General features: G+C 39.0%; 1 protein-coding gene across 2 annotated transcripts in view; it reads right to left on the bottom strand.

The window, feature by feature from the left end:
- Positions 1-15,721, bottom strand: part of ACOT12 (acyl-CoA thioesterase 12) — a 31,950-nt gene that overhangs the window by 1,462 nt on the left and 14,767 nt on the right. For both annotated transcript variants that reach the window (XM_071802559.1, XM_071802560.1), the window contains 7 exons: positions 11,355-11,474; positions 9,823-9,973; positions 8,024-8,079; positions 7,569-7,629; positions 6,062-6,145; positions 2,502-2,635; positions 968-1,096 (listed from right to left, as the gene is read on the bottom strand). In XM_071802559.1, the coding sequence (XP_071658660.1) occupies positions 968-1,096; positions 2,502-2,635; positions 6,062-6,145; positions 7,569-7,629; positions 8,024-8,079; positions 9,823-9,973; positions 11,355-11,474 (735 nt within the window). The remainder of the gene's footprint in view (positions 1-967; positions 1,097-2,501; positions 2,636-6,061; positions 6,146-7,568; positions 7,630-8,023; positions 8,080-9,822; positions 9,974-11,354; positions 11,475-15,721) is intronic.

Here is a 15,721-nt window from a genome sequence, read left to right as displayed (position 1 = left end):
GAGTATGCACGGCTATACCAAAGATGTAATTTTCAGACTCAGCAATCTTGAGCCTCATTAAGGCTTTATCACAAACGCCAATCAAGAAGACTTCTGTGGAAAGCCACTGAACAATCATCCATGTACAGCACCCCCTTTTATTTAGTTAGCCTGCTCTCCATAACCCACATTCACAGACTCAGGGCCTAGGAGCCACTTAATAAGAGGCCTTAGAGTGTGGCCCCAGCAAATGTAGACATGAGTCAGTTCTCACATGCTGGGGAAAAAAGCAAGCACAGTACAGAATATTGCCTTTTAGAAGCAATGTCCTGTTAACATGAGGAATTACTGAACACGGGAAAAGAAACTGAGAATAAAGAACAATAAAATACACCAAATGGTCCCATTTATCCATGTTTCATTATGCAAGAACAAAAGTAAATCTAATGAAAAAAAAAATCAATGTATATTAAACTGATCAAGGGACTTTTTAAAACAGCAAAATTTACAGATACAGTAAGTGTGTCACTGTGAGTTTTCAAGAATGGCCAATCACTTCCTTGAATAAGAAAATCTCCAGAATTACATTAAATGTCACTTGAAACAAACAGAAAAAGTCGCAGTTACGTGCTTCAGCACATCGACAGGACCTCTCGGACATGCATTTTTTTTAATTGCCTGTTTGGAATTCCGGCCTATTCCCCCTCATGACAGGCCAGTTCTAAACAGTTTCAAAGAAGCAATACTGGACTACAGTACAAATATGTGATGCTCTGAATTTATTTCATTGCACCTTCATGTTGCAAAACAAATCTCGTCGTGCAAACTCAGGAATCAACATATTGTATTTTAAATCAGCTACTGATCTAATTTCTCAAAAAATAAAATATTGTCTTCATCACCCAATGACAGGCCCAGATAAAGGTCAATGGTAATCAAAACTGTGGCTCAAAAGTGCTCACAGTTGAACTTGAAATTGCATACTCACCTTGGTTTACAGGGTTGCCTTTGAGACACAAGAATCACAAAGTCTCTGGGTTTATCGCCAGTTACGGGTAGAGATGTAACATAATATATTTTCTCATCTTCATTCACAGCCTGTAGTACCTCACAAGATCTGCAAATACATTTAACACACATACATGCAGACGTGGATTGTATGCAACAACATCTCTTATGAAAAACACAGTACAAGCATATATTCCATTCTAACATTAAGCCTATGGTTTTCATATTCAGGTAGCAAGGAAGTGGGGGGAACACAGAGTGAAAAACTGAGATTTTCTGCAACACCTCATCTGACACCACCTCTCTGTCCCACAAAATTGTTTAAAAAGTGCTGCAAGGTGCTGGAGCAATGTCTTAAAAACATATCTTTTGCATACTGTCGATTCCTGTTTGGAATGACATTAGCTTGCCTACCAAAACACTTGCTTAATGACCAAACATTGTTCATTTGACAGCCGTAGGACAGTCAGGAAATATACGCAAAATTTTATTCAAAGTTGTGTTCTACTCCATTCAGGTGGGGCCACCTGGGCAGGACACACCCACTGTCTTGGAAGAATGGACCATTATCTGAGTTTTCACTAAAAAAAAAAAAAAAAGAATTTTCCTTTACACTGGCAGTAACTGATTTATTTAATTTCAGCTTCTACTGCCTCAGCAATAAGCTGGTAATCCAGTTGGATCAATCAATTAGGCTTCATTGTAGTCATAAGAAATCTGAGATTTTGGCTGTAGATATGGAAAATCAACACAATATTTCTTTGGATTTCATTTGTAACAAGCCATAAATTCAGCAGAGATTGTAAATTTTCAAATATCCCTAAGCTTCCACTTTCCCCCTCAGATAAAAATCTTTCAGGATAGAATGACTAACTGAAAAAGCTTCTCCTTTAAGAGAATATTCACCAAATCAAATCAGCGTTATATCAATTCAGTTGTTGCTCGTCATTATTCTACACCATATAAGGTAAATAAAAGAACCTCATACACCTTTTACAGCAGTTCTGAAACCCATTCCAATTCTTATACACTTTACAAGATGCTACTTTTCTTAAAATATAAATTTTGCGGAACCCCATTTCTTGATTTCTCACATTGACTGTATGGTGAAGCTGAGCATCAGTGTCCCAAACAACACAAACATGAAGAGCCTGCATAACACCTACATAATATATCCACCTCAAGTTATGTGCAACCTACTCAGGTTAAGCCTTTCGACACAGGTATGGTCCAGGCATGGACATTTTAGAATGGGTACATTTTAGAAAAGGGTAACCTCTGTCCCAGCTGTCTGATAGTCCAAGAAAATAATATTTAAAAATGAGACTAAGGAGAAATTAATTTTCATTTTTAAGGCAAAAAAACCCTCTAATCCATACTTCGACTTTAATGTCAACTTCTTACAGCAATTTCTTCTTAATTAGGTAGAAAAGTGTCAACATCTCAAAAAACATTTGTATCAGAAAAGGTCAGTGGATTCCAACCAACAGTTTTAAAGAAAGGTAAGTTCTTACAAGACATGCTTGTCCCATTGTTGGCAGAGTGTGAAGTCAGACAAAAGTGAGAAAGCTAAGCGTGATGGTATCTTCACTTGCATTTCAACTTTGAGTGACAACACATCACCTTCCTCATGAGTCCATATTTTTACCTAGAACAAGTGAACAACATGTTAAAAACAGAATTATTACTGTAAGTATTTTAACACAAATTTTACACATTTAGGTCTTCAGCAGATTTTCTCAGGAGTACATATGAAATGATATCTGACCTATGAAAGGCAGATGAGTATTCAAGACTAATTTTACATTACAGTATAGCACAATGTAAAATCAAATACACTGATGGCATAGTGGCATCACACGATTTTAATTACATCTGGTTAGGGATTGCTGAATTAGCTTGCAAGTGGAGACTGATAAGCCAGAGACCAGTATGACCTCTTTCTCACACTACGTATATATATTATCTAAATACTTTTCACACTGCATGTACCTGGGGAAAATGTGAGTTTTTCAGTGTATTTTTCTTCTGTCAGGGCCACACAGATGTCATCACTTCCATAAACAACAGCAGATAGATACTCTTGGAATGAAGGTAAAAGCCTCTTCTCAACCTTGTAGAGAACATTTCCTCATAGAGGCCTCAGTTCACTGACTCCAAAAGCCAACAAGGCAGCGTGAGGACATCATGCAATTCTTTTTCTGAATTTTGCATCGGTAATCAGTGACAGTAGATTGGACTTTTTAAACCTAGGCAGGTCAGTAGCAGTCCAGAATTCTACCATTTTTTTAACCCCTAGATCCAGGTCGAGTTGCAGAAATACAGCATAAATATGGGAGAGCAAGGAAAGATAACACACAATTTATTAGGAAGAAATGGAAGAAACTTTATTAAGGTATGTTTACGTGAAGTATGTAAACATGGTGGTTACTTAAAGCTTTGCAGAAATTTGAAACTACAGAGCAGAATCCATTGGATGTGGCACTGGTGAGCAGGAGCAAGCTGGAGTGATACTTGGTCTGCTAGTGACAAATGAGGCGCATCTGTCTCAAAGGGGGAAAAGGATCCTTGGGCAGGAGTTAGCAGGGTTCATTGAGAGATCTTTAAACTAGATTTTAAGGGGGAAGGGGAGAAAACCAGGCTCATCAGAGATAAACCCAGGAGCGGCATGCCAGTGTTTGGGGAGTGGGTGCTAGTGAGGTCCTTCAGTCTGCTGTCTCAGTGGAGGTAGGGGATGGAGAGCCATGTGGTTGCAATGACACAAGGGTTATAGATGTGTCAGAAACCATGTGAACGCCCGAGAATGGTCACATAGGAGTTAAGCCTTCTCACCTCAAAAAGGTGGCAGGATCAATAGCCCAACTGAAGTGCATCTATACCAATACATGCAGCACGGACAACGAACAAAAATAATTTTATAACAAAACAGAGAAAGTTCCAGACTCCAGTAATACTGGAATGTACCTGGTGGCTTCCTGAGATAGAGAAGTAACATCATGCTGTTTAAAATGTCATCCAAAATGTACATGGGTTTTGGTTTTTTTCGTATGAAGAAATTTCTTCACAATATTTAGTGCTGCTTCTATTACAGATTTCAAGCATTTAGCGTTAGGAAAGAAACTGAGATTGTGGCAGTCTCAGTGGATACAGAAAAGAAGTTCTGCATGGATAATACCAGAGTCTTAGCAGAGGTTTGAAAATAACACTCAATGTTTCAGTCTGACTATTCAAGCTTGTCTTTTCCAGCACGGATGCTATCTGCCATTTAATTGGTGCAAGGGTCTTTACTGGAAGTTATTAATATTAACCACTGGAACAACCTACACATGGAACTGGCAGGTATGGCATCACAGGAATTCTTTATGATTAATATATGCTCCTACTCAATTAGTCTATTGACCATGTGCAAGAATCAGTAAGTGAAGTTTCATAGCTTGTGACACGCAGGAAGTCAAACTAAAATATTGTAAAGATCTTTTATTGTCCCCAAACATCTCTGAAGCTACAGGATCTTAAACTAATTTGCCAGTCATTAGCCCTGTTTCAGAAATCAAACCTTAATGGATACCTCTTCATAGTCCAGAAAACATGCACTAGGTTAAAACTGTGTTTTCCCAGCTAAATTATCTCACTACTGGTTTTCTTAACAGTATATTCCTGTCTTGAAAGTGGCTTACACAAGATTCTTTACTGATTTTTGACCTTGCAACACTGATCGATGAACAGAGAGGTGCGGTGCTTTCTGGATTTTGTAATTTTTTAATACAAAAAGGGCAGAAAGAGAGGTATCAAAAAGGAAAAAACATGCATAGAAAAAGAAGAGTCAAGTGTTCTTCTGAAAAGATAGGGACTGAAAAATACGGTATATGAATTTCTGCCACGTGCCGACTGGAAGTATCCACCTGCAACTATCACAAGATAATGCCTGTGTCATGGAGGCACCCCAAAGTCAGTTTTAGGTGGACAACAAGTTCCAAACCAGACTTTATTCTGGCTGGAAAAGTGCAGCCAACAAACAGGGTTTATACAATTAGTTAGCACTCCGACAGCATAAAATAGAAGTTCGGGTATCAGTTGAGGAGATTATTGGGATGCAGCAAAATGAGAATAAAGAGGATCCACAGCATGCATGCATGCACTCACAAGAAACAAACCAGAGCCCTCTGACTCCAGGGTAAACTATCAGTTGCCTGGGTTAGGCAAGGAAATATTCAGTAAATTATCACTCCTCCAGTGAGGAGGTAAGGCGCTCTTACTCCCGGGAAGTTTCCTTAGACAGCGCCCCAGCCTAAGGGGAGGGCTCCAGCTCAGCAGATCCACTGCTCTGAGAAGACCACATAAACGGGATCTTCGGCCCATTTTATAGTCTGATAAGATCAGGCTGTGGGCATTCCAGAAGCTTCTCAGCTTCTCTGGGCCACTCCTCTGCTAACGACTCTGTCAACCGACTCCAGTCCCACCAAAGAGCCATTAACTGCCCCGTTGAAGGCTCCAGTTCTCAGAGGGGGATGTGCAACTGCCACAGCCTGCTACTGAGAAAAATATCGCATGCCACAATACTTGAGAAATCAGTATATTACAGACTGCCGCACACATTTTGCTTATCACAGTGACATGAGAAGTCCTGCAGAGAGTCCAGGTTCGGTGTTTCACTGGAGCCAAACAATTTGGCAAACCACAGAAGCATGTCAGCAGTGGCAAAGAAAACAGCTCACACAAAAGAGATGTGCGTTCGAGTTTTTACACTTTCCTGTGTGTTGGTCAATGAGCACAACTGATCAGTTGCTGGCAAGCCTGCCCTTTAGGGATCTCAAGCCCTATGTTCACCAGCCATTCAGCCCATCTTAGAAGAACTCCATGGCACTTACACAGCACTCTGGACAAACAGAGGTTGCTTTGTGACATTTCAGGGAAACTCTGGGAGTTTTGGTTTTCAACCCCAGCCACACTAAAGCCAAACACTGCCAAGCCAAAGTATTTATTCACAAATGTAAAACATTGCTTTTCTCTGCCCACCTCTATGGTGAAACATGACTAAAGTGGCAGTGTAGCTATTCCACAGTTAAGCACTTACATCATCCAGTGTACTGGTTATTTCCCATCCCAGTTTTGCTGCTAGGTGTGTCAGTGTAGCCACATTGCTGTAACTCATATATGCCTGAAACGTAAAACACATTTCTGAAAACTAAGAGGTAAAGGTGCATTTCACTAACCATTGCAGAAATGAGATGCTCTTTTTCTATCATTACCCTTCAATTGCAAACAAATGTGTATTTTCCCGTGTTTCCTTCCAGAAAACACAGTCCAGTAGTTTCCGAATTAAATCCCTTCAATAACTAGATTATGTGTTCATATGGCTGTTGGCAAAACAGCTCTAATTAAAAAACAACAAAATACTAGTTTGAGCTTCTCCAATTATAAAGCAGTGCAGAATAACTGTGACCACCAGAGAGACAATGCAGGTAACCTCTCTAACCACTAAATTAATAGTTTTGTCCATCTTCCTCCTAAGTAATTAATATCTACCAGAAAATTAACCTCTTCATTGCTATCAAGCTGTGGTCTATCTTTGCAATTGCTTCACACAGCAGGCTCAGAGCAGAGAAGTGCAAATATATTCATTATTTATGCTTGACTACAGTGGATGGAGTTCTCATTTAAGCACTGTATCAAGAGAATACAGCTTTAAAGTTTTAATGACAGATTTTAGTTTAATATTGAATACATCTAAGTAAGCCATTTTTATAATTGTGTGGATATTTATACGTATTGTTTTGCAGAAAAGAAATGCTGCATCAAACAGCAGAGGTGCCACTGTTAAGAGCAAATAACTTCCTGCATTATAATTCTCAACTTTTTTTTTTTTTTTCCACCAATGGAAGAAGACTCAGTACAATTTCTGGATCTTAAATGCAATGAAAAAATTGACACTGAAACAACACTTAGAATGTGTATAAATTCACCCAGATTCAGGTTCATTTCACGACACAAGCAGATTCTATGGCCTAGCATATCCAAGCTACTTGATGCAGAGTATCCAGGAATCAACATTTGTTTTCACCTCTGTTTCCCACAGAAACAAAGTTTATACCATTTCACTGTTCCTCTGTCTGTTGGTATTGCCATATCTCTCCCACCACTTTCAGCATTTACTAAATGGACTCCTCCCAAAAATGTTTCAGAAAGTTGGTGGCTGGATAAAGGAAAAAAACCCACAAACTGGTTCCTCTACAGGAGGATTCAGCTTTTTAAAAGCTGGGAACACTGGGATATAAACCTGCAGGAGACCTTATGGCTTGGCTGCTTAGAGGACCACTTGTTAACAGGTTCTATCTTAAAGGTATTTTTCACCAAACTTACTTTTAAATCGATAGTGAAGCAGCTACTCTCTTTTTTCTGAAGAAAAAAAAACTTTCATCTTATTACACATTTATCCATTCGTCCATTACTATTGTAAGACTCAAGTACAGAAGGTCCACTTTGGAAACTGAGATGGCTTCTACAACTGGTTTACACACCCAAAAAGATTAAAAATACACCATTTTATGCAGGCATATGATAGGACACAATCTACGGATTACCTGGTTGCTTCTCTCCCAGGGGTCAGAAGGTTTGTCTTCTTTAGCAGACAGCATGCATTTTCTGAAACAAAGTTCAAAAGAAAAATAATAGCATTAATTGATTCTTTACACTTTCTTCTAAATATGCAAGAAAATAATCACTTTTATAAGGTTAAGTGTCTTCTAAGTACTTTGAAGATTGTTAAAAATTTTTAGTTGCAAGACAGGTTTGCAGTAACTCCTTTTTCTTCCCAAGAAGGACAGCGAAACAAAATAACCTAGACAGCAACAACTATTTTTGAGATGAGCAGCTACTGATAATTTCAATACAACTCAGGGAAAATTATTTGGAAAGTTAAGAAATATAACAGCTAAGTTTGAGGAGATTTTGACTGCTTAACAAATTATAACTTTCTAGAGGATAAATTAGAAAATCAAGTTTTCCAAATCAAATTTTCCTTGTAACCCAACTATACCTGGCTAGTTGAATTCTCCTTCTGACAACAGCTCCACGGTATCGCCTCATACCATCCTTTATAAAAAGGAAATCAGACAGTAACACATATTATTATTGTATGACTTACTCTAACAAAAAGCCAACTGAAACCTGTTTCTTACAGACGGACAAATACAGAGATGTATTACAAATAAATAAATAATTGTACTCTGTACACTGGATTTTTCCCAGGTAACCTGAGTCATTGGTTTGGTTTTGACTTGACAATATTCCTTTAAACTTGTAAAAACAATCCAATAAAAAAGTTGTACCACAGTAGCATACCCCTAGAACTTTTTGGACCTAAACCAGTAGCAGTTGAGAAGTGCACCACACATAATCTATTATTTCTATATGTGCCACCCACCACATAAACCATTTATCCAATTCATCATCACCTGAATTTCAAAGCATGAAGGAAGCATGGAAGAATTCCTATTTTAGTGCACATGGACCTGGGACACAGAGCAAGCACTGTGCAAATGGATGTGATCTGCTCTTCAAGGTGCCAGGTCTTTCCCTTCTCTTATTATCACTCTGTCATGGTACTTTGGTTTTTTTTAAAGAACATAAGTGACCCAAGAGCATACAGCACACCAAACTGCATTAAAAGTCAGTAGAACTTGTTATGTTGAAGGATATGCCATTTGGAAAAACCTTATTTTTCTCTGCTTTTAAGAGATGACACGTGACTTTTGGAATAAAAAGAATTTCCAGATTAGTGTGTTTCGGCCACTGTTAAACCAAAGACTACATAATATTTTCTGAAGGTATCTCTTACAGTTTTGTAGTGCACTGCCATACCAGCTGTCACTTGAAAGTTTAAACTACATTGAGCACATAATGATTTTCCCAGTTTGTTTGCTTTACTCTGAAGGAATGGGTGTATATGTTCTTATAGTAAAACTTAGCTTGTGGACGGTCTCCTGGGCAGGTCTTTAAGGGAAGCACTCTTTTTGACTGAGCTATGGCTTTTTTTTTTTTTTTCCAAGGGGAAGAATCAGTTTTTCCTCTTGAAACAGCCTGTAATGGGCAGGAGTAAACCTTACTGCCTCACCTAGTACATAGGACACCTTGATTTATTTGTCCAGTTGGCCCCCTATAAAATATAAGTTCACTGATGTTAAATAATAATTTAATTTCTGTCTGTACTGGTTCTCTAAAAATCTCAAAATTGGAGCACAAAGGTTACTGACAGGAGAAATCACAGCAAATAATTCAACAATAAATATTCAAACTGCTCGGAGTTTTTCATGAACCACTTTCAGGGAAACACATGCTGACATCTCCATGTCAAAGGAACTTGAAAGCCCAACCATGTAATGGGATTTGATTCCTACAGACTTCTTTATTAACTCTATTTCTCATCTTCATTAAAGGTTTATAAAAACAATTTTATTCACTGAACAGTTAGGAGTTTCATCCACAGTCAGTGGAGATTGCACAAGACAGGTACAGATAGGTGCAAAAATGGGCAAAAAGCGGATTCTTCTTGCCTGGTCATTAACTAACTACAGAATTTCTAATGATGACCACTCTCCACTACACCTCTCCATTTTGGATGACCAAAGTTAACAATGACAAATCTCTCACTCAAAGGCAAACATTTCATTTAGAGGTTTTCTGTTCTATAAGAAGATGCACTTCAGTGCACAGCCATATTTAGTTCTTGCTTTCCCAGCAAGGTTGTAGTAGCTGGCTGTGAGACATGCAGTGTGCTGGGTTCGACCACACTATCTCATGTGTGCATTTATCCTCCTCCTGAGGATGAGAGCTGACCTTTGTAGTAGGTTTGATTTTGGGGAAGGTGAGCAGCTGTCCTTTGTCATTTACAGCGTTAAAAATGAGAAATGCGCTGTTAATATGCCGTGCTTGGTCCTTGATCCATTCTTCACAGTTATAAGCCTCAACACGGACACCAACCTCCACACTGAAATCAAAGTTTAAATTAATTATTGAACTACCACAAGTGATGCAGAAGCAGCCCTGAGAGATACTAAAAAGGGCTGCTGTACACCTTCCTGTGTGCAGAAAGCCTGACTCAAATGCGTTCTGTGGCATATGAAATAAATTACTCAGTTTGGGCAGACACATTTCAGAAATAAAATAAAAGGTAGCATTAGATAAATGGCATTAACAAGGAGAGTAAAAATTGTGCTAAGCAGCAAAATATGAACACCAGTAAGCACACAGACAGCAGAAGTGAACAGGATTATACTGATTTGACATTCAGCAGAAGCATAGTATGAAGGTAATTCATGTCCTGCTGGCATTCTGTTGGGATCAAATAATACCTACAAAGAAAAGCAGCCATAGAACCACAATGCCAGCATAACATTTGCCCTGTGTACAAAACTTGGAGGAGGAATTACTTTAGCTTCTGCCTTCTTGTGGCTTGTCCTGCTACACCTCTTGCAACTTCGGAACAAGTCCTCCCACTGGAACAGGGCTCCATGTTAAGTCACATCACGCCACTGGCTAAACCAGAGGGTCTGTTGGCCCAAAGCGCCATTCCTGTAGGTGGGGGAATAGCCTAGGAGAGAGGTGCTGTCCCTTTGCCAGAAGTCAGAGGAGAGTCATTCTCTGTGAGGGAAACACAACAGTAGCCCTAAACTGCAGAGGAGGTAGTGCATGCACAGGAGAGAGAAAGAGAGAGCAGACATTAGCAGGCAGGATCTGTGCTAGATTGGCGCTAGTAGCCACAGCACTAAATTCCAGGAGCAGACGTTCACCATGTCAAAATCTACATTTTATGCTTACAGTGACCTTTTACTCAAATAAAGATAAAATTTCAGCACTGGCCGTAGCCATTGTGACCAAACCACAACTGGCAAAGCATCACCTCTGTACACACCCAAACCAACAGTGGAAAAAATAAACAAAATTAAGTGTGAATTTTGCCAGTAACCAGCAACAAACAGAACCCAGATCTGTCAGCAGATGCCAAAACGAGAAGACCCTAGCAGCAAGCTGGCCCCTTCTGAGGAGTCAAGGCTGTGGGACCAACTGACCCCTTGAAAATCCCTGAATTTCAGAGTGGTACTCCTGGTCTGCATTTTCAGGATTGGGATTTGGTTACAAATGATCTTTAAATTGAGAGTGATCAAGTCAGAGAATAAATGTTTTAAAAATGTCACTGATAAAAGTGAAGCACATACAGACAGATAGTCTTTGAGGGATATATCCCTCAAAGCTCCATCTGAAAAATAATTAATTCAGTAATGCAAATCCTACTTATAGCTGAAGCTTCAAACACGCAGCTAGGCTGGTGCTGGAGAAGTCAAGGAAAACAAGCAGATGAGAAACTTTACCTATTTTGAAATGTATTGTTCACAATTGCATTGAAGACAAGGCGGTCACCCACCACAGATGGTCCCCAGAACTTAAACATATTGACTGATTTCAAGATGGGATATGAATGACAAAGGCGGCTGAAAAAGAAAGCAAGAGAGACAGGGCAAAACATACAGTTGTGTTAAAGAACCTCCTTTTTAGGTCTGAAGTGAGTAATTAGCGCAACAAGGTCTGCACAACCTGGAAAATAACTATATTACACCAACTTATTCCAGGATCCACTGAAATACATTTAACATGTTAAGCTACAACAGCACATAATTCAAATTTCAAACATAATAATACCACTTATATCATGCTGTTTCATTTTCAACACACTTTACAAACACTGACTAATTAATTCTCACTGTTTGATATTACCATCTTTTGGAGCCAGACCACGTATCCCTTATCTACAGAGTAACCACTTACTTCACAGAGTTTCATTAATTTCTGTATGACTGCATGGGGAGTAGGATATTGCTTAATATGTAAAAATGCCAGATCATAAAGCTTTTAAACAATTAAAAGAAACCTGAGCAGAAAGGTTGAGCACCGGGAACAGCATTCAAGCAAAGCAATAACTTTCTATTATTTTTAATATTGATTTTTTTCTTCTTCTTTGTCAGATGTTTTCTGCTAGTGTTATATGAATAAGAATAAAAAACTACTCATATAACTGCCAAATGCATTGTTGTTGTTTTAATTTGGCCTAGTTTACTAAATTATGTGCTGTTAGCTACTGGTGCTGAGCTAGGAAACTCACCTTTGCACATACAAAGGGACAGAAAGATGTTGAACTGATCGCTCATCTATTCAGAGACACAGAACTGTTGGCTAAATTTGAAAAGCTGAGGGCATGACAGAGTGTTACAGACAAATCTTAGTAATAGTGTTCCCTTTCTCCTTCCAATTGCACAGTGCGTGCACTCACATGTCTTCTCTTATTTCAGACTTGACCCTCTACTGTGTTCAGTTACATGTAATCAGGTTGTGGAATAATTACTAGAGGGGGAAAATTATTGAAACTAATTATGAAGGATATACTTATTGAGAATAAAGTTATATCCACGTCTTCAGCATACAAGGTAGCTGCATGACTGTTGTGGTTTAACCCAAGCTAGCAATACAACCACAACAGCCTCTCACTGACTCTGCACCCCGCTCTGCCCCCCCCAAATAGAGGAAAGAATCAAAAGGGGAGGGAGAAACTTGGACTGAGATACACACAGTTTAATAAAATAACAAAATACATATATACTACTAGTAAATATATATGTATATATATGAAAAATAGAAATAAAATATAAAAGATACTCAATGCAATTCGTCATGAACTCTGTCCACACTGAATAGCCATTCCCAGGAAGCAGCATCTGGTCCTGAACTGCTGATCCCAGAGAGAAAAGGAAAAAAGGCAGAAAGGCCCAGAGGCCTCTGAAAAACAGCAAAAAGCCGAACTAATGAAGGTCCTGAACAGAACTCCCCCAGTCCCAACAAAGAGAGAGAAGAAAGTGAAAAAGCCAGAGAGAGACAAGAAGATCCCATCTCTCCTTAAATATGAAGCATGACGCTAATGGGATGGAATACTCTTATTGATCAATCTGGATGTCAGTCAAGCTCTGCCCCATCCATGTCCCCCTTCCAGCTGCCTCACACCTGTGGGCAGAGCTCAGAATGTCCTTGGCTCCCAGACCAGAGCAATTAAAAACATTAACTCTGTGCTGGGTGTTATCTCTTGTTCTCAAACTAAGTCCAAATAATGACTGTGCTAGCTATGAAAAAGAAAAGTTTCTAACTGTATGAAGGAAATTAACTCATTTTCAGTCAAACCAGCTCAACAGCAGGGAAGAAATCTGCTCTGTATTGGTTTCATCCCCCCCCCCACCCGGCCTGCATTGCTGGATGGTAGTGCATGGGGAAGCCCAGTGTATTACCAGAGACACAGGGGAGTGGACTGATGCGAAGATACCGTGGCCAGGCCCTGAGTAGCCAGGCAGGTACAGGAATCAGATGGTATAACTGCTGCCAATTGAAAAGGAGAAATGTTCAATTCTGTCCAAAATGCTAGTTACTGGGCCAGAAGTTTGTCCAGTGGATGAACTTTGCTCATTGTAGTCTCATTATAATACGAAAACACATCTCTATCTACCCACTCCCGCACCTCTTTGAGCAAGTGTTGTGAAGTATTTACCTTAAAAATCAAAGCGAGAGTTTTTACACCAATCAGTAACAAAGGTATGTATGACTAGAGTCACTCAAGTTCCACTTGAAAATAGAAAATAGTATAAAATACCCTAACAATAGAGGAAGGTTGGGGGAAGACACCATCAACTGAGAAGTCAAAGGAACTGCATAATAAGATTTCTGGGAGCAGTCAACAGGCTGTGCCTATCTTCTCTGACCAAAGGGATGCTTTTGGGTAAGATTTGTCCACTTAGCTATACCAAGTTTTCCCCAGGACACTTAGACTTCAAGCTTGTATTTGTAATCACATTAGTAGTGCTACACAGTCATCTTAGAATTTATATATATTTGGTACAAGTACTTATTCCTTGCAACTAACGTGTGTTTTACAAGTAAAGTGTACTTTGCAACTAAAGAGTGTTTTTGAAGACTGTGTATTTATCGATGGCATCTAAAATAATTTGTACCTGTTGCTTTAATAAACCTCATTATTTGTGGATCTAGTCATGCAGATTTCTCACTGGATGCACTCAGACTTATACATTATACTATTTGTGAATCTGTGCAAACATGTAAATTCAATGGTCACGACTTCCCTGCATGATCAGTGAATCCAATGGTGTGATTTCAACATTATGCCTGACTGGCTGTTGAACACAATTGGACTTACAGTGCGAAGCTGAGGTTATTTGATGTGAGTAGGCATCACCGAGGGGGTCTGCTCAGACACCCCCATGGTCACAGTGTACACACTGAGGACACTGGAATGCAAGGGCGCTTAACTTCTGCGAAACTAAAACTCTTAATGCAACACAGGTTCAGCTGGGTTGTCCTTAATGGGTCTCTGTGAGCCTCTTGTGAAACAGGTTGTAGTCACTCTAGTAAAATTTTGCTGGTCTAGTGTAGGATATTGTCTGTGCTGGGTGAGTAACCCTCCCACGAGCACAGAAGCAAAGCTGCTCTTTGGACTGGCACAGTGGACAAACATACACACTTGATCAAACCCAGCTTCACTGCTCAAGGAAAGGTTTTGCAATACTGTGTCATCTACTCTAGGGAATCCCAGCAACCCATTGCTTCTCTGACCTTCACAGGTGTTCCAGAAAAAAACATGCAGTACAGTACAGCTTAAGGTTTTGTGGAATTGGGATCTAGTTTGCAAGCTCTCTGGAGGTGGCAAAAATTAGGTTTCTTCAGCAGTTCTAAACATAGTGAAAGCCCCACTCTCTTCTGGGATCTCTGTATATCACACGAATAGGGAACAACATATAATAATGGCATTTATTTTTAGACTTTGAAAAAACATGCTTTGTCCGCATGCATGTATGCAAAACTCCTCAGCAAGGATCCCATATGCACATCTGAGAATAGATTTTCCATTGTGCAGTTTTTAAACTTGAAAATGAAACTTTGTAACTTTGCTAGCTGTTAATTCAACTGCATTCTGAAAACTAATGTACCAGTATTGTTAAACACACACAATTATCTGTAGCTAATTAATTGACTGGTACGTTTTTAACAGACTAATACATTCAAATTACTTTGTAATTTCTTTAGGAATAATTCGCGCTTCTGATTTAAAATGCTGAATGGTGATCTTATTTACAACATTCACTACAAAGATGCAAATACAATATGATTGAAAATAAGAGAGAAGCAAACCAGAAATTTGGCCTAAATATTCTTTTTTTTTTTTTTTTTTCTGGAAAACTACGCCCTGAATGCTTTTACTGCAAGTATAAGAAATAAGAAAGTACAGAGCCAGTTCAAACTAATATTACTAAAATTCAGATGGCTTTATTGTTACCTGCAAGATTTTAATTTACTCTCTGGCCAAAAAAGTAGGGGCAGAGGGGTGGGGAGAGAGAAGAAGGAGGGTGAGCAACTTTTATAATGCACTCAGAAACTTACTTGTCAAGGGTTAGCCCTCCTCTTCCATTCCTCTGTCAAAGTTTGTGGCCATAGCAACTTTTGACTTGCACCTTCAAAGGTCAAGTCTAATTGTGAGTGGCCTCAAAAAAGATCTGTAGCAAGACTAGCTATTTCTCAAGCATGAACTACAAAATCTCTGTTTTCAACAAGTCTCTGTCACTAGCTATTATTCCTGAAATTTTAAACATGACAAATCATGTTTGACATTCATTATTTCAAATAACTT

This window comes from Patagioenas fasciata, chromosome Z (genome assembly GCF_037038585.1).
Source record: "Patagioenas fasciata isolate bPatFas1 chromosome Z, bPatFas1.hap1, whole genome shotgun sequence".
Taxonomy (NCBI): Eukaryota; Metazoa; Chordata; class Aves; order Columbiformes; family Columbidae; genus Patagioenas; species Patagioenas fasciata.
Note: the sequence above shows the minus strand (reverse complement) of the source record. Positions and strands in the feature narration are given on the sequence as shown.